The sequence below is a fragment of the Pteropus vampyrus genome, unplaced genomic scaffold, assembly GCF_000151845.1.
Source record: "Pteropus vampyrus isolate Shadow unplaced genomic scaffold, Pvam_2.0 Scaffold101, whole genome shotgun sequence".
In the NCBI taxonomy this organism is placed as follows: domain Eukaryota; kingdom Metazoa; phylum Chordata; class Mammalia; order Chiroptera; family Pteropodidae; genus Pteropus; species Pteropus vampyrus.
In genome coordinates, this window is record NW_011888882.1 from 5,982,021 (window position 1) to 6,005,563 (window position 23,543).

The 23,543-nt window shown below is 36.0% G+C and overlaps 1 protein-coding gene across 1 annotated transcript in view; it reads left to right on the plus strand.

Moving 5' to 3' along the window:
* Positions 1-21,552, plus strand: part of AK9 (adenylate kinase 9) — a 110,864-nt gene extending 89,312 nt beyond the window's left edge. The window contains 14 exon segments of the mRNA XM_023533389.1: positions 1,767-1,804; positions 3,148-3,174; positions 5,085-5,291; positions 5,652-5,870; positions 8,661-8,874; positions 10,823-11,024; positions 12,478-12,624; positions 12,730-12,950; positions 15,246-15,442; positions 16,531-16,700; positions 16,920-17,018; positions 19,115-19,217; positions 20,359-20,473; positions 20,831-21,552. Of these exon segments, the coding sequence (XP_023389157.1) occupies positions 1,767-1,804; positions 3,148-3,174; positions 5,085-5,291; positions 5,652-5,870; positions 8,661-8,874; positions 10,823-11,024; positions 12,478-12,624; positions 12,730-12,950; positions 15,246-15,442; positions 16,531-16,700; positions 16,920-17,018; positions 19,115-19,217; positions 20,359-20,473; positions 20,831-21,033 (2,162 nt within the window). The 3' untranslated portion in view covers positions 21,034-21,552.
* The last annotated feature ends 1,991 nt before the right edge of the window (positions 21,553-23,543 follow it).

Genomic DNA, 23,543 nt, shown 5'->3' on the forward strand with positions numbered 1-23,543 from the left:
ATTTATTTTTCTCTCATTTCCTCCCTAATTGTAAGCATTCTGACTATAATGTCCACCACTCTCCTGGCATAATGTTCCATCTAGATGTAGCCTTCTCCCTGCCTCCCCCTACTGAGAGTTATGACAGCTTACCCCAAATCTAGTCCTAATTCTCTTGAGACCATGAATTTTATTTGCTTTCTGTTTGTCTTTTCTCATTCCCCTCTCTAGCCTTCTTTATGATGATTTCAATATATTTTAGAAATCCATTTTAATTATCCCTTGGCTTTTTAGATATACTTCCATGCATTATTTTTTAGTGGTTGCTCTCAAATTACACATACATCCTTAGCTTTTCAAACTCTACTTAGAGTCAGTTATTATTCCATGTAATATTATAGAAACATCGTGACTGTTTAAGTCCATTTACCCTCACCCCGACTCTGCCAGCATCCTTTATGTTCTAGTTGTCATGTATTTTACAACCAAATACATTATAAACTCCACAAGAAAAAAAATTATAGTTTTTGTTTTAAAGAGTCACATGTATTTTAAATACATTAAGAGAAAAGTAAATCCTCTTTTATATTTATCCAAATATTGACTATTTCTGGTGTTCTTCATTCATTCCTCTGGTATGATGGGATTCAGAGGTATAGGAAGTATGTGGTTACCTGAATTGCTTTCCTATATTGTTTTTCTCTGGCTCCTTTAAAGATTTTTTTCCCTGTATTTTTGCTTTTCAATTTTACATGTTATTTTCTTCATATTTCTCTAGTTTGTTTCACGAAGCTTCTTTAATCAGTAAATTTATGTCTTTCATTAAATTTGGGAAAACCTTGAACGTAATTTCTTCAGATATTTTTTCTGACTCATTTGCTCTCTGTCTTCTTCCAAAAACCAATTACACGTAGGTCAAATATTTCACTATTATTCTACATGTCTCTGGAGGTGTCAATTTTTTCTATTTTTTCTCTCTTTAAGTTGGATAGTTTCTATTGATCTGCCTTCAAATTCAGATTTTTCCCTCTGTCATCTCCATTCTACCATTAAGCCCACCCAATATTTATTTCAAATATTATAATTTTTAGTTCTAAAACTTTTGTTTGTTTGTTTTAAATATTTTTTATTTCCTCCTGGAATTTCCTATCTTTTATTATAAGTGCATTTTACTTTTCCTCATTAATCACAACGGTAATAACTGCTTTAAAGTTTTTGTTTGGTAACTCTAACAGATGGATTGGGAATTTGATAATTATCTTTCTTTATGAGAGTGGATCACATCTCATGATCCTACTTTTGGATTATATCCCAGAATTATTAATATTATGTTGTGAAGATTCTGGATTCTGTTACATGCCTCCCGAGAGGGCTGATGTTTTTGTGTTAGCAGGTAATTAACTTGATAAGACTAAACCTGCAAACTCCATCATGCCTGCAATGGGTGGCAGTTCAGCTTATACTGTTCTCAAACAGTACGTATATACATGGTTCAGAGAGTAGACAGAGATTCAGGCAATCTTTACAAATGGAATTTGGTGTTTCTTTCTCTGGCTCTCTCAACGCTGGAGTTTACTCTCACTCTCTAGTACCCTGGTTGTGGCTCCTTCCCCTGGTTGCTCCAGCTGGAAAGACAGCAAGCTTTCTACCAGAAGTTTAGTCACTCTTTGCCACCACCATACTAATGGAAGCTGCCCTCTGAACAAATGCAAAAAATCAGAGAACTCACCCTAAGCCAATTGCTTTCTCCAAATTTTCAAAATCTGCCTTTGTTCACTCTTCTAGAGCCCTTCGAGTAAGCAAGAGAGAGAGAGAGTGTGTGTGTGTGTGTGTGTGTGTGTGTGTGTGTGTGTGTGTGTGTGTTTCATTAATGGTTTATGGTTATGGTTATTATTAGAGGCTAAATGAACTTATTCCTTCATACTGGAGGCACATCTCTGAAGCCATGAATTTTAGAACATGCATCTCCACATAAGGACCAAAAGATGCTAGATGTCAGGGGGAAAGAAAGCACTGTTCCAAAAGATCAAATTTCCATTTACAGAAAAACAAAATCTTTTTTTCCCTAAGAATAATTAACTTGTGGTTTTCTTAAATGGTCTGCTGTGAAGATTTTTAAGATGTTAATCTTAAAATTTTTCAACATTTTAAGGTAATAACTAGCAAAGCAATGTGGTAAGAGCAAGAAATAGCATACATGTTGAAAAATAAGAAAACTCATTATTTTAATATACTTTATCTAGAAAGTCTGAGAGGTAAATGACCAAAAAAAAAAAAATCATTTAAGATTCCTGCCACCAGTTTCTCACGGAACAGTGACATTTGCCCCATGAAAAAAAAATGGTAAATAATTGCTAAAGTAGTTAAATAATCTGCTTAGAAGATGCTAGGTGCCAAAGGATGCTGATTGGTGCCCTTCATTATTTGGGGCAAGATCCAGCCTGCCTACCTCTTCTCATCTTCACATTTTAAATGAAAGAATAATACAACCTACTCTACTCAGATACCCAGAGCTTGCAGTTGTTCTGAATTAGTCAACTTGGTCCTTCATTCATAAAAATGAAAGGACAAACAAGAATTACCATACACTTGAAGAAAATTATCAGCACAAAGCAGAACCAAGATGAACAAATAAAACAATTGACTCAAACAAATAAACAATACAGGAATCATTAAACATTTAAAAAATTCCAGTTTCCCTTAGAAATTCAAGAACTTTTATCCATGAAACAAAAACAGGCTGCTGTGAAAAACCAGAGAACAAAAATGAAACTGATAGAAAGTTGCAGCCCCTCTGTCACTATCTGTGGCCGTAGTGAATAAGGGTTACATAGTTAAATATAGTAGGTTCCGTTTATTGGATTTCTATTTTCAAAATCAATCAAATGCTGTTTGCTTTCAATTTTTAGAATCACTTTCTACACGAAGCACTAAATACTTGTCTAGAGTAACAAGACAGATATGTAATAGTATTGGAGACAAAAATCTAGGAACTAAAGACAGGGAAAAGTGGAACAAAGAGTAAGGACATCCTCTGGAATTGTGGGGAATCAAAACACACATCTAAAAATGGTAACTCAATAAATAGAGATTTGGAGTTAATATTTAATGGTATAGGCACTCAAAGCAGAATTAAGAATTAAAAATATGACTAAAACTGGGGAATAGGCAAAAGAGGAAGAGAAGAGAAATGATGTAAGTTTGGTAAATTTCTCATCATCACTAGCAGGAAAGAGACATCGAACATCACAGGAGTCAGAAGTGGCTGCCTTTTACTGTTAATTTTGTTACTTCCTAAACCGGTTTCTATAGAACAACAACAAAACCCTCACATTTAAAAAAATATATAAGAATGGCTAAATAAAAATAATGAAATACATGTCATGATACGGAAATAAATTTAAATATATTGCTAAATTATCTTTAAAACATGCTGTAGAAAATTTAAAAATCTCATTTATATTTTAAAATAAAATCATCTGTGTGTATAAACATCTAAAAGAATCCTAATCAAATTGTTAACTAAATCGTTTCCATATGGGACACTAGAAAAGAGATGAGAATGTGAAGAGAGACTTTTTAACCTATATAATACTGTATAATTTTATCTTCATAGTAAAACTGAATTCCTTTTAAAACTTATGTAGTTTAATTTTTTTAAGTTAAGAAACAAGTTGAAAGAGCCACTAAGTAGAGCCAGAAAGGTGAACACAAGTTCATCCGGAACTAAGATGTCCCCATTTGTAATGTGAACTCATTTTACCATACTTTCAGTGATCCTTAGAAAATCTCAGGATAAAAAATTGTCAAAATATAACAAAAAGAAAAAAGGATTAAGAGGACCAAATGGTTTCACAATTCAAATAAAATAGAACCAGAACTGAGAAACACTATCTCATTGCCAAGCTCCTTTTGTAGAGAGGAGTCTAGGCACAAAGCAAGAATGGGGCCTTATCTTCTTGTCTTCCTCCCTGCAGCTTCAAGTTCACATCCCAGCTCCAGAAACTTTTTAAAGGAATCAGGCTCTAATCAGTTCGATTAGAAAAACTCGAGCTAATCAGAAGATTGCAGGCAAGAGATAATGAGATAGATAGAGCCAGAAGAGAGAAAGAGCAATTGGTTATATACTGGTTTTATAAACTATGTAAATGTCTAACCAATGTACTGTATACTTGAAACTAATAATAAAATAAAATTTTTAAAAAAGAGATCATGAGAAAGCACACAGTGGAGTGGGACTGGAAAAGAGGGGGTTTCGAGCATTGTTTCAGATGACAGTCCTTAGAAACTGGATGTGCAGAGATGGAGAGCGAGGAGTCAAGAGAATTTTCAGGTTTCCAGCTGGAAAGTAGTGCTCTGAGATAAGGAATACTTCAGGGAGAAGAATGTGGAGGCAGTGCACTAGGATCAATATTATAGGGTTCAGTTTTATGCCAACTGAACTACGTAACACTTAAAGCCTATACAATACCACTTAGTATCAATATCCTGTCACAGTCTTTAATAATCATTTTTGTATCATTCTTGTTTCCTCAGATAGGCTATAACCTCCCAGAGGGCCTATACTGTTCTATTCATACAGTGTTTTATATAAAGTAACAATAATAACTATAATAGCAATAATAGCTATCATTTGCATGCTTACTATGTGCCAGACACTTTTTAAAGGGATTTACATATATTAACTTAATTAATATTCCCAACAACCTTGTGAGGTAGGTAGTTTTATTATTCCTATGTTACAGTTGAAGAAATAGATCCTGCCTAAGCTAACACAGCTAATGAGTGCTTTATACTCTTTGAGTTGAATTAAATATTTTTACTGAAGACCATCAAAAACATGTCACATTCTGACAACCATAGACATAAATAGCCTTTAATAGCTTATTTATTTATTTATATATGGGATCACTATGGTGTCGGAGTCTGAAGGTATTAAATTTCTGGGTGCCTGATATTTAAAATTTTATTATGTTACTAGATGAGTGTTGCCATACCATACCAACTAAAATTCAGTTATTAAAAAATATTCCAGATGATTAGTTAGCAGTGTCATTTGTTACCTATTTTATACGTAAAGTGAAAGGGAATATTTTCTCCCTTAGGTTGTTAGAGAAGATGAAGAAATTAGTGAAGAAGAACCTGAAGAAGATGACGATGATATTGACAACATCCTTGAAGATGAATTTCCAAAAGATGAGGAAGTGATGAGCGAGGAAGAAGAAGAACAGGAAGTTGATGCACTTGAACGCTTGAGAGGTGAACTGGGAGACAAATTTGAAGCAGATATAAGTAATTTACAAATAATACAGGTTATTACTTTTCTTTCATTTTTCTTAATTTGAAAAGTGACATTTGAGAATGAAACAAAAGAAATTTGGTTTATGCCTTGGTTTCTTTTTAACATTTCAAAAGAAATGTGTATTTTAGGGCTATATTCCCTTTTGTCAGCACCGCTTACAATTATGAAAACAAGTTACTAAATCAAGGGCAGCTTGGAAGCCGCATAGCGCCAAAGATTTTAGCTGCCAACATGCAGTCACTAGGAAACTGAAAAATATTTGTGCTCTAGACTGATGTAGTCAGTCACCAGCAATGTCTATATGCTGTGTCTGAATACTACCAGCCTTCTTCCCACTAAAAATATTTGGTTTTATGATTTTTCCCCTCAGGAAGAATTTGAGAAGTGTTTAATACCAGTAATTTTCATTAATGGAGCTCGGAAACTTCACATTGTACAATATATGTTGAATAAGAAACTGAAACCACTGGTGGAGAATCGTGCAAGCATTTTTGAGAAATGTTATCCAATATCATTACACCTTGCCCAGAAAATGCTCAGCTTTACCTATAAATATATAAGCACGTTTGGCTACTGGGACCCTGTAAAGGTAATGTCAGAAAGTGTAGCTGAAAGCCATGTTCTTTCTTTTATTTCTTTTTTCTTTAACTTTGTAGCAGAAGCAGACAGTAGTGAAAATATTTTTAAGCTAAACATCTAGAGAGCCAAGCTCTGATAACAATTTGCTATCTGATTTTAGGCAAGTCATGTAACCTCTTTGATTCTGTTTCTTCACCTGTAAGATGGAAGAATAATGCCACCAGGCCACTATGATCAAATGTAAGAGTATAAAGCCCTCCGGAAAGTGTGAGACATCATACAAAATGTGCCATTAATATTACTTATTTCTAAGTACTGTATTTTGATGCAATGTAGATCAACAGATTTAATCCTATTGGAATTCAATAACTTCAAATGTGGGATGGTTTTCAACAAATGTGCCAGCCACTGTTCTAGTCCCTGAGAATAAAGTAGTGAACAAAAGTAGTGAACAAAACAGGCAAGGTTTCTTCTGTCATGGAGCTTATATTCTAGTTGGGTTAGGGAGGGAGGATAGGCAATAAATAAGTAAACAAAGAGGTTCTCGTCAGATAGTATTAAGCACTATAAAGACAATAAAAGAATGTCATGTAGTAGTGATCTGCCCACTTGACCAGCATACCTTCTTACTTCCATCAGTGATGTAGCACAATGGAGAAGAGCATTCCCTCTGGAGCCAGACTGTCTGAATTCGGAACCACCACTTACTAGCCGAGTTACCCTGAATGAATTACTTAACCTCTCAGAGCCATTCCCATTTGCGCAATGGGAGTAAGAATAGTCCCTACCTTACAATACTGTTACAGTGATTAAATGAGTTAATTACTGTAAAGTGCTTGTAACAGTGATTGATTTTTTTATAAGTACTCAATTAATATGAGTTATTGCTGTTAGTAATATGTATTACTATTATTGGTCACTGATTATTAGAGGACAGATCCAAAATGAAGCCATGTGCATGTTACTTGAAACCTCCTTCTTGACACAATCCATTTCAGTTCTACTTAATTATGCTATCTTATTTACCTTAACCATAGGATCTCAGTAGATCCTTGATGTATCCTCAAATATCATGCTAAAATATAATAACACAAAGTTCCCTCCATAGAGAATTGGATAGAGTTAAGCATGTATTAGAATAACCTGGAAAGCTTGTGAAAAATAATCATGCCCTAAGCTCTCTGAGATGGTCAAGAGAGGGAAAGAAGCAGGCAAAGTCAGAACCCTATAATTAGGATTGTACAGAAATACCTTGTGGAGAAATGAGCACATGGTTATAGGAAGGGTTTAAGCATATAAGGAATCATTTTTTCAGGGCTGTTGGGAATCTTTCTGGTGCCTGACAATTTGATATTTCTGATTTCATAACACTATAGGTATTCTGACGTACAGAGGAGAAAGGATACATGCTAGATATTTGGGGCAACAACAGAAACTACTGTAAGGAATTTGAAGTGGAATAATTAAACTTCCAGCTTTCTTTTATTACCAAGCATAAAACAGAGCAGACATTGGCACCCTATCCCTGAATTTCTTCTTATCCTTAGCATTTACTCCCAGCCATGAACGCCACTCCAGCCTAAGAATGATGATGTTGACAATACCATTGAATGGTGATAACAGTCCTGGTGTAGCTCTGGGGGAGGAGTAATATTACCATACTGTTTCACATCTACTCTTTCGTATCCAGGGATGGCTGATGCTTGCCCATCTTATGCTATAAAAAAAGATATTCAAACCTAGCATCAGTTAATTACCCAGTTCTCATCATCACCAATGCAATGATGTGGGACCACTCCTTCCACTCCATTCCTCCCCTACATTTTAGGCTGCCTCTTAGGTGTATTTTTCCCTTTTGTGGCTGCTGTTGATGTTTATATGAGTGGGATTTTGTCTGTATAAAAATGTGGAAGAGAAGCCAATGGGATTTGTCCTACCAGTATATCCTAAAAAAATAACCCAGGACCCCACCTGTCTACTCCAGCTACCGTAATAGAATACCACAAACTGGGTGGCTTAAACAATAGAAATTTATTTTGTCACAATTCCGGAGGCTGCAAGTCCAAGACCGAGGTCAGTGGGACGGTTTTCTGGTGAGGCCTCTCTTGCTAGCTTATAGACAACCACTTCTCAGTGTGTCCTCACATGGCCTTTCCACTGTGCTCATGCACACCTGATGTCTCTTCCTTTTCTTATAAGGACACCAGTCCTCTTGGATTAGGGCTCCACTCTTCTAACTCATTTAACCTTAATTACCTCCTTAAAGACCTATCTCCAAATACAGTCACTCACAGTGTTAGGGTTTTAACCTATGAATTTTGAGGAGCACATTTCCATCCATAACACCACCTTAGGAATAGACCTGTTTGTAAAAATAAATTGTCCCATGAATATGTTCAAACAACTTTATATTCTTTGGCAAAAATATTCAGTATACACTAAAGACATTAGAAAGGAAATAGAGTCTATGGCCATACCACCCTGAACCATACCCGATCTCGTCTGATCTCCGGAGCTAAGCAGGGTCGGGCCTGGTTAGTACTTGGATGTGAGAAAGGAACTAGAAAAACTATAATTGTCAAAAACTAAAAGTCATTTTAAAAAGATATCATTAATTGCATGTGGGTATAAAATAATTTGTTCTTTTTACACAGTTTTTTAATAACAGTATTTGATTATAATTTTCTTATCTATAAGAAAAATTTTCTTATTTTACAAATTGTTGTTTTTCAAATGTGTTTTGGGGAAATGCTATATAAAGTAAAGGTAACTTACAAATTCAATTGTATATGTATTGCAGTTAAGCGAAGGAGAGATAACCAAGCCAATTGAAAATTCGGAGAATGCAGTTTATCCTGTAATACATCGTCAGTATATTTATTTTTTGTCTAGTAAGCAAACTAAAGAAAAATTTATGAAGAACCCAATCAAATATATCCGCCAACCCAAACCTAAGCCCACTGTGCCCATTAGGATTGCAATTGTGGGTCCTCCAAGATCTGGGAAAACTACAGGTAAGTGTATGTTTGCCTTTGTTACCTATAAGCATAAATGAATCTCCTGAAAAGTAGCTTCTCTAGGAAACCAACTACCAAAACTGACTTAAAAAGAGATAGAAAACCTAAAAAGGCCAATAACCATTGAAGAGTAGACATTCAAAAATACAGCCTCACTCCAAAGCAGCCCAGGACAATTAGTTGTAGAGGAAAATTATAGCAAACTTTCAAAGGGTTAAAAGTTCAGGAGTTACTTCCTGTGTTTTTATAAGTTTTCAGAGCAAGGGAAAAGACAGTAAGCTTCTGAATTTATTTTTGTTTTTTTTTATTAATGAATATAATCCATGTAATTCAAAAGGTATAAAGAATACCAGTTCATTTTTAAATTAGCATAACCCTGATATCAAAACCTGACAAAGAGAATACAAGAAATTATAAACTAATATTACTTACATACACAGATAAATTAGCATAAAATTATTTTTAAAGATTTTATAAATATAATCTACTGTATTAATAAAGAGTAAAATTCCATTATCTTAATTATTGCTGAAAAGGCATTTGGTAAATATATTCCTGTAATGTTTGAATTTTATATAACTTTAGAGTGTGTGTGGTTTTTTATAAAGGCAAATAGTCCAACAATAGATTGGTGTAGTATTTCAAGATGACATGAAAACATGAACAGTGTTTGGTTGCAATGAGATTAGAAAAGAAAGGACAGATGCAGGAGATATTTTAAAGGAAAACAACAGGACTTAATGACTAAATAGAAAATGGAGGGAAGAGATGGGGAGTCAAGATTAATCTGTCACCAGGAACAATAAAGGGGAGTTTTGTATTTCACCTCTTTAGATGAAAAGTTTGTTTCACCCATTTAAACTTCTTAATATGACAACTCTGTAATAGTCGTATTCTAAATGTTCACAAAGATAATGATATTTCCCAAAGCAAAGCAGAAAGAACATTGACATTCAAAATAAGATCCCACAACCACAGCAAAAAGTGAAAATGAGAGAAGACAAGATGATCCGATTTCTCATTTCTTTATTGAAAGAGAGGTTAATTTGCTTAATTATTTTTAGAACTTTAAAAAAGTAGATCTGACTCCAGGATTTGTGGCAAAGTCGAGATTAAGGGTTCTGCTGCTCTCACAGGGGCTTCCCTTCTGAGTGGCCCTGACTATGGTCAGTTAATTCGCATTCCCATGGGATTGGACACGCTCTCTTTCTCAATGTTCTCTACACACTGCCGTCTCCAGACAGCGGTGAGGCAGGGTATGTAGACCCCAACACAGCACACCCACATTTAATACTAGTTACTGCAAGCCATTGCTTGGTCTCATTTAAGAGAAGCAGAGGCCAATATGAGTCCTCTTTCTACCAATGGCAGCATCTACATGATCTTGAATTCCATTGAATTGGGCTTCAGTTCTCTGATCTAAAAAATTGGCATTACAATATTCATTCTACCCATCTGACAGAATAGTTGAAAATATCAAATAAAATCACAGAAGAAAAATTGTCTCACAAAGTTGTAAATTACTATTAAAATGTCAGATATGCCATTATTATTCTTAAAAAAAATTGTTTCCTAGAGGATTAACTGAGTTATTTTGGACATAGTACCAAATACTAATAGTACACATCAGATGCCTTGGATAGCTCTCAAAAATTTTGCTACTTCATGCCGAAGGAAGAGAAAATTTAAATGTTGGTTCAGTTATGAAAAAAAAAAACCTCACAGAGTTGGCTCATTACCCAGACCCATCAACCACTTACCTGAAGTACTAATAATGATTGACCTTTTGACAATATTCAGTAAAATGTAGCAATTTTAACTTCAAAATTTCTTTGAGAAATATGAAGATGAGTTTCCTACTGATATCAATTAACCAGAATCTGAAACTAAGGTTAACTGATGAATTTTTGAAATGGAGTAAGTTTAAAGTTTTAATGTTTTTCAGTTGCCCACAAATTTTCAAGTGAATATGGCTTAAAGCGTTTGTCAATAGGAGAAGCTTTGCGTTACATATTAACTAACCAACCAAACACCGAGCTGGCACTTATGCTAAACTGGCATCTTCATAAAGGAATGGTAGCACCTGACGAACTGGCTATTAAAGCCTTAGAAATATCTCTGATGGAAAGTATATGTAATACTGCAGGGTAAGTGGGTACTGGGGGGTGGTGGGAGGGTTAACTCTTCTAAGCAATTACTCACTGGAATTCAAAAGACTTATCTTTAAAAAAAAAAAGGTTTAAAGCTCTTGTAAAGGGTATGATATGCTTCTCAAACTTTGGGCACCTATGTGGTTACATACTTTAATTTTCTGTCAAGCTAAAACTTGGCTTGAACACTCGTGTGCCAGAAAAGCAAGGAGGCCACGTCACTCCCTGCAGCAACCCCTGAGTTGTCCAGAAGTCTCCAGCCTTACAGAGTCCACCAAGGAGGCTGGTGTGACTTTCACAGCCCAGGAGAGCTTCTCACTGCCTCATGGAGTGATGGAATGGCTCTTCCCTGGCCCCCAGATGGTAGTGGTCCAGTGCAGATATTCTCTCACTGGCCCATCTCACTGCAGAGGTAGCAGTGCCCCAACCTTAATGCCACATCTATACAGGAGAGCTCTGTGCTTGAGCTCTCTCTTTAATTTACACTCCTCTACTCAACCATTGCTCCTCTGGCACAGCCACTGGTCACACCTAGTAGTAAAATCCAGTGAAACTTAAGAGTCTGTTCTAAAGCCTAGGTCACTGACCTAGAATCCCCATGATTTACTCAAGGTTGTTTTGTATTAGGAGCCTTCTTGTTCTTCCCTGCTACTGGGAATACCAGGACAGTGACTGCCCATTCACTGTCTGGTTAAAAAAAACAGCAGCAGCACCCCCATACATTCTCTATAGGTTTGCCTGTCTGTTAACTTCCAGTCCTCTAGGCCATGGAACTTAGAACTAGTTAGTGCCTAGAGACTTGGCTGAAAGGCATCCTGTGACGTACCCTAGATTAGGCCTTCTTGATGACCATCAGCCAGTATGTCCAGCTCGTTCCCACCTCAGAATGAGTTTCCCGACTTTAGGGGCCACTCTCCTCAGAATTTGCAGACAGCTTTTATTCCTCCTCTCAGTTTGATAGTTAACACTCTTCTTATCTCAGAGTGTTGGACTAACTTAAATTCTCCATTATTCCTGCTCAGAGGCATGATGGGTCCTGATGGAATGATTCTCTTCCAGATAGCATAGGGCTTTTCTCACCAGCTTCCCATTTCTCCTTCCACATCCCAGTCTCCTCAGTTAAATAACACAATATTCAAGTCGTTATGCGTGTTCTCTCTCGAATCTTGCCAAAACCTGGCTCTCTGATGCTAAATGTACAAATTCAGAGCTGTGTCCATATATACGCTGCCCTTCTCTTGGATCTTGGACTGACTGAAATTAAAAATGTAGAGATAAAGAGGACAAAGCACAAAGAAGATAAATCAAGTTATGTAAGGAAGAGCATGGGGCTTCTCCAAAAGAAACAGATTAGTTCTAGAAGACAGAAAGGAAGGTAGGAGAGGAAAGAAATGTGGCATTTTTATTTCCCTGTCTCTCCTTCTGTTTTTATTTCCCTGTCTCTCCTTAGTGTTGTCATCGATGGGTACCCAGTAACTGGGTATCAGATGAGTCTCCTGGAAGCCAGGTCGATCATCCCCATGGCCATCTTCGAGTTGGATGTGCCTTCCAAGGAAATTTTCAGAAGATTGCTTCTGGAAAAAAAAAAGGAACAAAGGTAATGAATGTGATGAAAACAATAATAAAGGAATGAACTTTAATCATCCAGAAAAAAAGTATGTTTTAAACAGCTTTTGCAATTCCTCTTCTGTTTCTCTATTAGCTTGCCTTATCCATTACACAACAGCACACAGATTATAGCTGTCAAGAACTCAAAGTACCATAAAAATATTGTTGAGATTAAGCAATATTATCAAGAACAACATCAGAACTGGTATGTGATTGATGGATTTCACAGCAAATGGTGGGTGTGGAATGAAGTCAGTAAGCACATTCAAATGGTGAATGAATATGTGCAGATATACCTGGAAAAAATAAAAGCAGGTAAGAAAACATTTACCTGTTAAAAGAGAATAAAATATAAATTTAAAGTCTACTCATGCCTGGCTCATTCAATGTGAACATTTTCCCCACAATTTAATCAGTATATTAAATATAGAGTACTATCCAATTGTGGGTGGGTATGTTTGTTCTAATAAATGACTGCTGCTGCTCAAGCTATCGTTTATTGAGTGCCTTTGTGAACCTAGCACATAAAAATAATGCATGGTCTCTCACTAGAAGAGTTTATAGTGTTTGGAATGCCACGTAAGAAGCTGGTTTCAAGAATGGTAGTTAGATGAGGGCAGTGGTCTGTGGAATGGCACTTGGCAAAATTTTGTTTCAGAATCTAGAATTAAATTTTACTATTTACATTCATAATGATATAATATAAATGTTGAGTCTATAAAAAATTAAACGAGCACAAAATGTCCTTTAATCCATGTTTGGAATCCATGAAAGAAAATGTTTGATTATATACTCCTATAAGTTTTTTGATTTTTCTCCAAAAATACACACAATAGAAGAAAAGTTATCTACATCTGATATCTCTAAAAGGAGTGATGGCTTCAAAGAATTTATCTGTAGGGGTCTCACAGACATCTGTTTAATGACTTTGTTAAACTTTGGAAACTATAGGGGAGCTATAATAAGGTATGAGAGAGCAATGTGGCTAAGAGAATCTTGAATAAGGAAAAATGCAGTGAGGATTCTGATAATGATTGCATCATTGAATCTTGTCTTATTTCATTATTTGAGCATAAGCGGTATCTCTGGTTCCTGTTTGTCTGCAGATTGGGAATTTGTTTTCACCTGAGTAGTATAAGGCATGAAGATAAGAATGCAAAAGAAGAATTGAATTTTTAGAAACCTACTCCCAATAAGTTTTAGATAGTATCATCACAGTAGTGAAACATTCCACAGCAGACTTTGAAAGCAAAAATTGTGCCTCATTTATTTTTCTGTTACCATATTTCACCCTCCCTACCTTAGATTGGGTTCCCTAGAAAAAGGCACAAGATGAAAAGTTGTGTGCAGAAGCTTCATCAGGAAGTAATCTCAGTAGAGTTGCCAGATTTAGAAAATAAAAAATACAGGATGCCCAGTTAAATTTGAATTTCAGATAAACAACAAATAATTTTTTCGTCTAAGTATGTCCAAAATATTGCATGGGGGCATCCTGTATTTTATCTGACAACCCTAATCAGGAGATAGCCCTGTGAGGAAGTGAGGACAGTAGAATTGGGAAAAGGAAGAAACTAACCTACTGTGTAGTAGAAATGGATTTTCAGTTTTTCCCAAATTGGGGAGAGAGACCAAGCTTTATATCCTCCTGTTGCCCTGTCATTGACCATAAGTCACTCTAGGAGAGTGTATAACCTGTGACAGAGGGGCAATTTCCAGTGCAACTCTGAGACCCCAACACCAGTGTTCATTCCCAGCAGCTGGAGGACGGGTACGTGCACCCTGAAGGGGAATCTGGATGGGGCACCATGGTATCCACTGCGTTACTCCACGTATACCTGCCTCTCTGCCTTGTATTGGAGAGAAAACTCCTAAACTTGTCCATTGAAGGAACTTGGGCTCTTTCTTTTTAAAATACTCTTTAGGATAAACCTAATTACTTTTGGATAAATGTTTTTTCCCTTCTCTTGGGTGGCTTCTGGGTACAGGGGAGATTTTTGTCAGTAACATCATGTCAGCAAACTATTTTCACTTCCCAAAATCTATCCATAGAAAAATTAAAAATATGTAGCAGATTTATATGTGTATGAGTGGGTATGTATATATGCACATACATATATGTGTGTATAGCTATATATTGTTTATAACATACATAGAGTCAATTTGTAACAGCTAAGAATTAAAAACAACCAAATTATTCATCAACAGATAGGTGGCTAAGTAAGCTATATGTATATTTATACAATGGAATACTGTGCATCAATTAAAAATAATTAGGTAAATCGTATGGAAAGATGACAAAGACCATAACTAACTGATAAAAAAAGTTACAGAATGTTTACAGTATAGTGGCATAAGCATACTATATGCAAAAAACACGGGTACATGCAAATGTCTAGAGAAAATCTGAAAAGGATACAAACGCTACAGTGATTACCTCTCAGGAGGAATTGCGAAGATAGAGGTGTGAAGGGAAACTAACTTTTTACTTTAGTGTTTGGAATTTTAAATGTGTATGCATTTATGGAGTGCTTGTGTAATTGAAGTTATTTTAATTTTTTAAATTACGCTTTCTATGAAAACATAGAATAAGAGTTAATCTGTTATTAATAGGAAAAGCTGCCTGCATTGACAAGTTATGCATCACACCTCAAGAACTGAACTCTCGCCTGGGCGAATTCGGACAGTTCTGTCCTGTCAGCCTGGCAGAATCCTACGAATTAGTTGATTGCTCTGTGACTGAATCCTTGGAATTTGCAGCAGAGTTCAGAGGGCACTATTATAAAATGAGTTCTCAGGAAAAACTGAATGTAAGTCTGTTCCTAACTCCAAATATTTACTAAGGAAAGAAAATGCCTAACTCAGAATTCATCAAATAAGAGGGGGTGGGTGCAGCTGGGAACACCCAGGAACTGGGGACCAGAAGCCCCATTATTGGAACCTGTGTCTCTGGGATCAATAAGGAAACTCAGTGGCCAGTCCTGAGACTGCATTCCATGACATATTTTGTCACAAAGCAGAAGTTCAGGGTCAGTGATAGGCCCTCAACCTGAGGCTGCTTAACAGGTAGGGAGACCCAGTGGTGAGCCCCACCAATGGAGGGGATGCTGAGCATCAGGGCTCAGCCCACAGGAGGACATCCAGGGGATTCAGCTTTAAGGATGCAGAAGGGAAGTCGAAGTCAGTAGAAATGAAGTAATGTTTCGTGTGCTTTAAAATTTTTTTCTATCACTAGAATTCCCAGTATACTTTATAGTTCTATTTAATGGAAAAGAGTATAGATTTGCTCTGATATTATAATGGCCATAATTTGATGATATAAAAAGATTGGTGGTGATAAACTAATCAGATGCCTCTGAACATTTCTTTTCCTCTGAAGAATTAGAATTTTTTTGAGCACTTTATTAAGGAGACATGTATTTCTTCCTGCTTATTTAAATGATAATCGAAGAAGTTTAAAACCAGAAGTGAGGTTAGAGATCAAAAATTTGGTCTGCCTTCTCCATTTTACAGTGATAACTGAAACTAGAGAAGTAAGCTAATCTGCCAAAAGGCACCTGACTAATTAATTATACTTCAGGACAGGAAGACAAGTGGGCAGGTGACTGTGTCCTCTCCAGTGCCTGGCACATAGTAGGAGCTCAAAAAATATTTTTTTGTATGAATGAGGTGAGTGAGTGGGTGAATGAATGAGAGAGATTAGGAGAGACCTTAAATGAAATCACTTGGGAGTACTACATAAGGGACTTCCAGCCAGAGAAGGAGTTGTTGTGGTGCTGAAAGCTGCTCTCAAACCTTGCTACTGAAAATGAAAAGAGTAGCTGGAGAGCCTCGGTGGGTTTTTGATTGGCATGGTATCCTTTTTTAAATAGTCATCACTATAATCCCTTTTTCACAGAAATTTTTGGAGAACCCAGAATTATACGTACCTCCATTGGCACCTCATCCACTCCCATCTGCCGACATGATTCCCAAAAGGCTGACTCTGTCAGAGCTGAAGAAACGATTCCCTAAGTGTGCTGAGCTCCAGGGCTACTGTCCAGTGACCTACCAGGATGGAAAGCAAAGGCAAGTCCTCACCCTCATGGAAGTACAGGATGGTGTCTCTACTCGGAATAAGTGATTCATATAACAATCTTAACATTTTGGCCAAAAGGTCACTATTGTTTAACTGGAAAATATCCTGTTTCGTCCTCGAGTTGCATAGAGAGAAAAAGAAAACATTTTGACATTTTATTTATACAGCATTTTAATTATAAAAAAGAATTTTTTTTTTTTGTCTTTCAGATATGAAGCCCTAGTACCTGGTAACATTAAATATGCCTTAGAATATCGTGATCGTATATATATTTGTGAGAGTAGTGAAAAACTCCAGAAATTTTTGAGGTGAGACCACTCATTAAGTCACAAATATTTCTTGAATATCTTCTATGTTCAATGTACCATGCTGGGATATATATGTGTACGTCTACATACATATGTATACATATACATATACACACACATATATGCATACACATGTATATATATATACACACATATGTGATGGTGAACAAGGATTGGTCCCTGCTGTCCCAAAGCCTGAAGCTCTGAGGTAAAATAGACTTGAAATACCTAAAAAACAAACAAAGAAACACAGAATGTGATGGGGTTTAGGGTGGGGAAATGACAGGAGTTCTGAGGAAGTGTAGTCCAAAAGTCTAACTGGATTGTCTGTTGGGCTAAGACATGAATGAGGAGGGAGAATTGGCTAGATGAAGGGGAAAAGGGACAGGTTCAAAGCAGAGGGACCTACAAACAAACCTGGCCCAGGCAATCTCTGAAGTGCAAGAAATTCAGCATGGCTAGGTGTGATATGGAGAGGGAAAGGAGCAGGAGGTGAGACTGGAGGTAATGAGCAGCGCCAGAGTGTGGAAGGTCAAGTAAAATCACCCTAAATCATTTGGACTTGATCCAAAGGGCAGTATGAATACATTGACTTGTTTTTGAGTATTATAATCAAATTTGCTTTGGAGAGAGACCATCATTGGTGTTGATAATGGATTAGAGGCAGGAATACCTACCAGTTATGAGGTTATTGGAGTAATCCTGTCCAAAATAATACAGCACATTTGAGGTCACTTTTGAAGAACAGTGTGAGAAAAGCAGCAGCCTTAGGACTAGCCCTGAAAAACACCAACAAATGAAAATCAGGAGAAAGGCTTGCAAGGGAGAATGAAAAGGAAGAACCCACAGAGAGGTGAAAGGAGACCCAGGAGAGGGAGGCTTCAGGAGGTGAAGGGAGAGAATTTCTGGAAAGTGTGGTCAAGAGGTTTAAGTGCTGCTTAGACATCAAGCAAGACATGATTTGAAAACTGTGTCAGATTTAGGTTATAACAAGTCATTGGTGATCTTGGCAAGAATGGCTTCAGCTGAGTGAGGCGAGTGGAAGCCAATTACAGAGTGCCAAGGAGTAGATGCAAGGTGATGAAATTAAGACCTTGCCTGTAGTCCACAGGTTACAATCACAGATGTTTATAGCATCAAGAAGGTGAAGGACATGAGAGACGCAGGTTGGATGAGAAACAACAGGAAGTGGTGGGGATTGCTGCAAACTGGACCACGCATGCCCCAGCAAAAGGGGAACAGCAGTTCCTCTACTACTGCCAGACATTCTTGTTTTATACAAGAAGTTGGAAACCAATTTTTTTTTAACTTTTCTAATTTTTTTACATTTGTGACTGATTAAAAATTTTTTAAAAGTACTGTGTGAACCAAGTCACATCTGCAGATGGAATTTGTGCAGTAGTCTGTGATCTCTAGTGAAGCTCATTGTTTGAAGAAGTTTAACTGTAAAAAGAGAAGACTTTAGTTGCTGGAAGAGATATATAAGGTTGAAGGAGTGAAAGTGATTTTTCTTCTTTTTTTTTTTTTTCCAATGGGGGAAGAAGTACGAACGTGTTTAAAGCAGATGCATGGGAATTATCCCGAGCATGGGAAGGAAATGCCAGAGGTGAGAGGAAGGGAGAAATCGCTATAGTAAGATACCTGGAGAGAGGGTGGAGTGGGGATCCAAAGCATGGGCCGAGACCAATCTCAGACGGGAGGTAAGCTCTGCCATGAAAAGAGAAGATTGTATATGCGCCTTTGCTGGTGATAAGTCGCTGAGAAAGTTCCATTTTGATGTCTTCTCTTGCATAGCATGGCATCTGTGTAGAGAGTTATTTGAGAAAGTTAGAAGTCTGAGGAGAATAAAGAAAATGTTATATAGTTGCAGTGAAAACTAAGAAAATTGAGAATAGGTGAGCAGGGATAGGGATCCAAGAGAAGATGGTGGTCATGAATTTCTAGGAGACCGTGTCTTTCCACTTGTATCATTTTCTGCAGTGGAGAAAAACAGGTAATGGACTTTATCTTCTAGTTGTCTCTTGTATATCTGCATCCCTGTATACACACAATGAGTATATTTGTGTACATCCATCTAATGAGCTTTGTGTTCTTAGGTTGCCATTGAAATATTGGAATCAGAAACTTCCACACAAACTTCCCCCGTTAAAGGAACCGATATTCCTTACTAGTCTTCCTTTGCCTGGATATCTGGAACAGGTTCAGTTACATGATTTTCTCTCTCTCTCTCTCTCTATATATATATATTAGGAGACTACAACAATTTCTTCTTTAACAATAATTTTATTTTGATAATGATGAAATTCAAGGCAGAGTTTTCTGATTTTAAGCTGCAAATCCACTTTTAGCCTATTTTGCTTATGAGTGATTGGAAAAATAAGATGTGCGGAAAGCCCCTGCTTTTCCAAATACCTGCACTAAAGTGAAGAGAATGTAAACTGTCATAAAATTATTTACATTTGACTTGTAATTTGGTTCTTATTTTGAATTTCAGTGTCTGTAAAATATTTTTTTAATTGGAAATGTACAGATTCGGTCTTTGAGAGGTTTATTCCCTAGTTAAAAGAGCTGAATTATGGTGTCACTACAACTGAACCACCAAACTCATATTTTGCCCCAAATCCCAATGAAGCTATCTACTGCAGTCACATTTTATATATCTAAAAATAACTCTTTTTAAATGTGTTAAAACTTATTAGTAGTCAACCACTATTTTTAATTTTATAAAATAATGTCCAGGGTACAATTTCATACCTTTCTCATAAATTCTTAATCACTTTGTTTTTTTCAACTTACCAAGATGTTTGGCCTTTAGTCTGGTTTAATATCAAAATGTAAGATGAGGTTCACCCAGAAAGGAGTATTCTTGTAAAGGCCAAGTTTTATCAAGAGGGCCTCACACCTTTTTTGCCTGCTCAGGGCTCCAAATCTTGACTGCAGTGATAACTGTGGTCCCTGGAAGTCCTTGTCAGATAGTAGGAGGCAATCTGCCCAGTTATGAGCAATGGAAGAAGAGACAGGCAACACAAATCCAATGTCCCCTTCTTTCTTTTTTAAGTTTTTGCGGTATGTCAAATATATAAAAACAGAATTGTGTAATGAAGCCCAAGTATCCATCACCTAGCTGGCACTAAGCCAATTGATAATTTTCATTTTTCCTAATCAAATGTATTGTATTTTGTCTTTCTTTCCTGTTGGCCAAGTGGTCATCTAACCATCTTTATAAGCCTCATTCTCAGCTCCAGGAGGCTATTTGAGACAAAGACTAGCCTCTTTATCTATTTGCCACTAACAAAAGAAATCAAACTCAAATATTCATGTGATTGTTCCCCACCCACAGGGTATCGCAACTTCTCTAATTAAAGCAATGAATGCAGCAGGATGCTTAAAGCCCAAATTTCCCTTCTTAAGTATAAAGAGATCTGCACTACTCTATGTAGCTTTTCATCTAAAAGGTATGTCTTTTTGATAATATACTACTCAGAAATAATTTAACATTAATTGTAGTATAATTAATATGTGATAAACAGGATTGTTGAGCTGGGTTGGTCTTTTGAATGGTATGGGGGGGCGTGCAAAACTGAATTTCTAGTTTTTAAAGCACTACTCTGAGTAATAAAGTCAGCTTTCTATAAACCATGCCATAAAGGAAGGTGAAAAGGCAATTATGATCTAAAATAGAATAACCCCCAAACTTTATTTGGGATTGGATATATTCTCAGCTCAATCACACACATAGTTCTCTTTCTCTGTCATTTAATGATTCACTAACCTAACAGAAAACATTCATAGTTCTATAAAATTTTCTACAGCCTTTAATCCCAAAGGTTCTGAATACACAAGAAAAAAGTATAAGAAGAAGATGGAGCAGTTTATGGAGAGATGTGAACTCATCACATACCTGGGTGCCAAGATGACCAGAAAATACAAGGAACCTCAGTTTAGAGCCATTGACTTTGATCATAAATTACAGACCTTTCTCTCTCTTAGAAATATAGACCCAGTTAATGAATAGTTTGCTTAGGTAACTACAACCAGAATCTCAAGAGTTATCTAAGAGGCATGGAAGGAAATAGATTGAAACTCTGGCCTTCTCTGATATATTTTTCCCTCCTGAATTACGTATCATGGCTGCCAGACCTCAAATAGACTCAAAGCTCTGTCATGCAGGAAGGAGTGTTCTTCTGTAAGCATGTTTTAATATAATTGTAATGTTTATTGCTCTTTGTCTAAACTTCGGTGTTTCAGCAAAATGGTTATTCCATTTAGAATTCCATTTAGAATATTTAGTTAACTTGTTTTACTTAATAAATCTATTGTTCATTTTCCTTTTTAACATTTTTAGTAGAAAAGTCAGTCTCTAGTAAAGAAAATTACTCAGTAAATGTTAGAAAGCTTCAAGAAGCAAAATTAACATTGATATAAATAAAATAGAAATATCAGTTACACTTTCAAAATAAGGAATTGTTTATAAACTTCATGAACATAAGTCGCTTTATCATTTTCCCAACAAAATAAATGGATTTTGAGATAACTAAATTGTAGCCTCTTTTCTTTTCCTTCAGTATTCAAGGAAATGTGTTTTACATATTATTTTATAATTAGAAATCACCTGGAGCTTTGAGAAAAATGAAATCTGGAGTCTTATATGACTTTTTCAAGATGTATATGCTAGAAGAAAAGTTACTAAATTGAATTTGAGTGAGATTTTTAAAATAAGATTATCAATTTTTCAGCAGCAGCAGCAGCAGTATAAGAAATCTAGAATGTGAAGTAGCAAGATTGACTCTTTAAAAAATAAAATATACAACCCATGTAACCTTAGGTAAATATAAATTTCTCTGAGCCTTTGTGTCTTAATCTCTAAAAGGAGTGATTTAGCTCTTTTTTCCAGCTTTATTAAGGTATAATTGACAAATAAAATTATATGTACTTAAAGTAGATAACATGATGATTTTGATTTAGGTATACATTGTGAGATATTTACCACAATTAAGTTAACACATCCATCACCTCACATAGTTACCTTGTGTGTATAGGTCTGTGCATATGTGTGTGTGTGTGTGTGTGTGTGTGGTGTGGTGTGTAGTGAGAATGCTTCAGAACCACTATGTTAGGAAATTTCAAGTATATAGTACAATATTATTAACTATAATCACCATGCTGTACATTAGATCCTCAGAATTTATTCACCTTATAACTGAAAGTTTGTACCATTTGATGAATATCTCCCCATTTTTTCACACACATACACCCCCAGCCCCTAGCAACCACCATTCTACTCTCTGCATTCTACTCTATTCTACTTGACCTTATTATTATTTTTGATTCCACATGCAAGTTGTTGGGAAGGAAGAAACTTTACCTTCAAGGTTCTTTTGACTGGTTTAATGAATCTACATGAGATGGATTAACAAGAGAAAATAGCCAAATTTAATTACATATCTGTGTATGGGAACCCCACATACATAAGAGAGTCAGAGACCCCACATACATGAGAGGTTTAGAGATAGAGAGTTAAAATGAGGTATATATGGCATTTTGAGCTAAGAATGAGGGGCTTCAGAGGAGAAGAAGGTCATTCATAGGATGATAAAAAAAAAAAACAGACAATCTGAATAGGCCTAGTTCTATGAAGAAATTGAATCAATAAATAGTAACTTTCCAAAATAGGAAGCATTGGGTCCAGATGGGAAGAAATTTTATTGGTTCTCTACAGTCTCTTTCAGAAGATAGATGCAAAGAGAACACTTCTTAATTCATTCTATGAGGCCAGCATTATCCTAATATTTCAAAAAGATATTACAAAAAAACTACAGACCAATATTTATTTCTCATGAACACAGATGCAAAAATCTTCAACAAAAATATTAGCAAGTTGAATCCCACAAGTATTAAAAGAATTATACACCAAACCAAGTGGGATTTATCCAAGGTATGAAAGTCTTGTTCAACATTCAAAAATCAATTAATGTAATCCATCACATAAACAGGTTAAAGAAGAAAAATCACAGTCATATCAATAGATGTAGAAAAAGCATCTGACAAAATCCAACACCTATTTATGTTAAAAACGCTCAGTGAACTAGGAAAAAGGATAATTTCTTCAGCTTGATAAAGAACATTTATAAAAACTTACAGCTTATATCATATCTAATGGTGAGAAACTAGAAATATTCCACTAAGATCAGATAATAAAACAAGGATGTTCCCTCTCACTGCTGTCTTTTAACATGATACTGGAAGCCTTAGCTAATGCAATAAGACAATAAAGGGAAATAAAAGTATAGTATACTGACTGGGAAAGACTCAAACTGTCTTTGTTTGCAGATGACATGACTGTCTATTGTAGAAAATCCAAAAAAAAATCAACAAAAACTCTCCTGGAATTAATAATTGATTATAGCAGAATTGCAGGATACAAAGTTAATATACAAAAGTCAATTGCTTTCATACATGCCAACAATGAACAAGTATAATTTGAAATTAAAAGAACAATACCAGCTATGTTAGCACACAAATAAA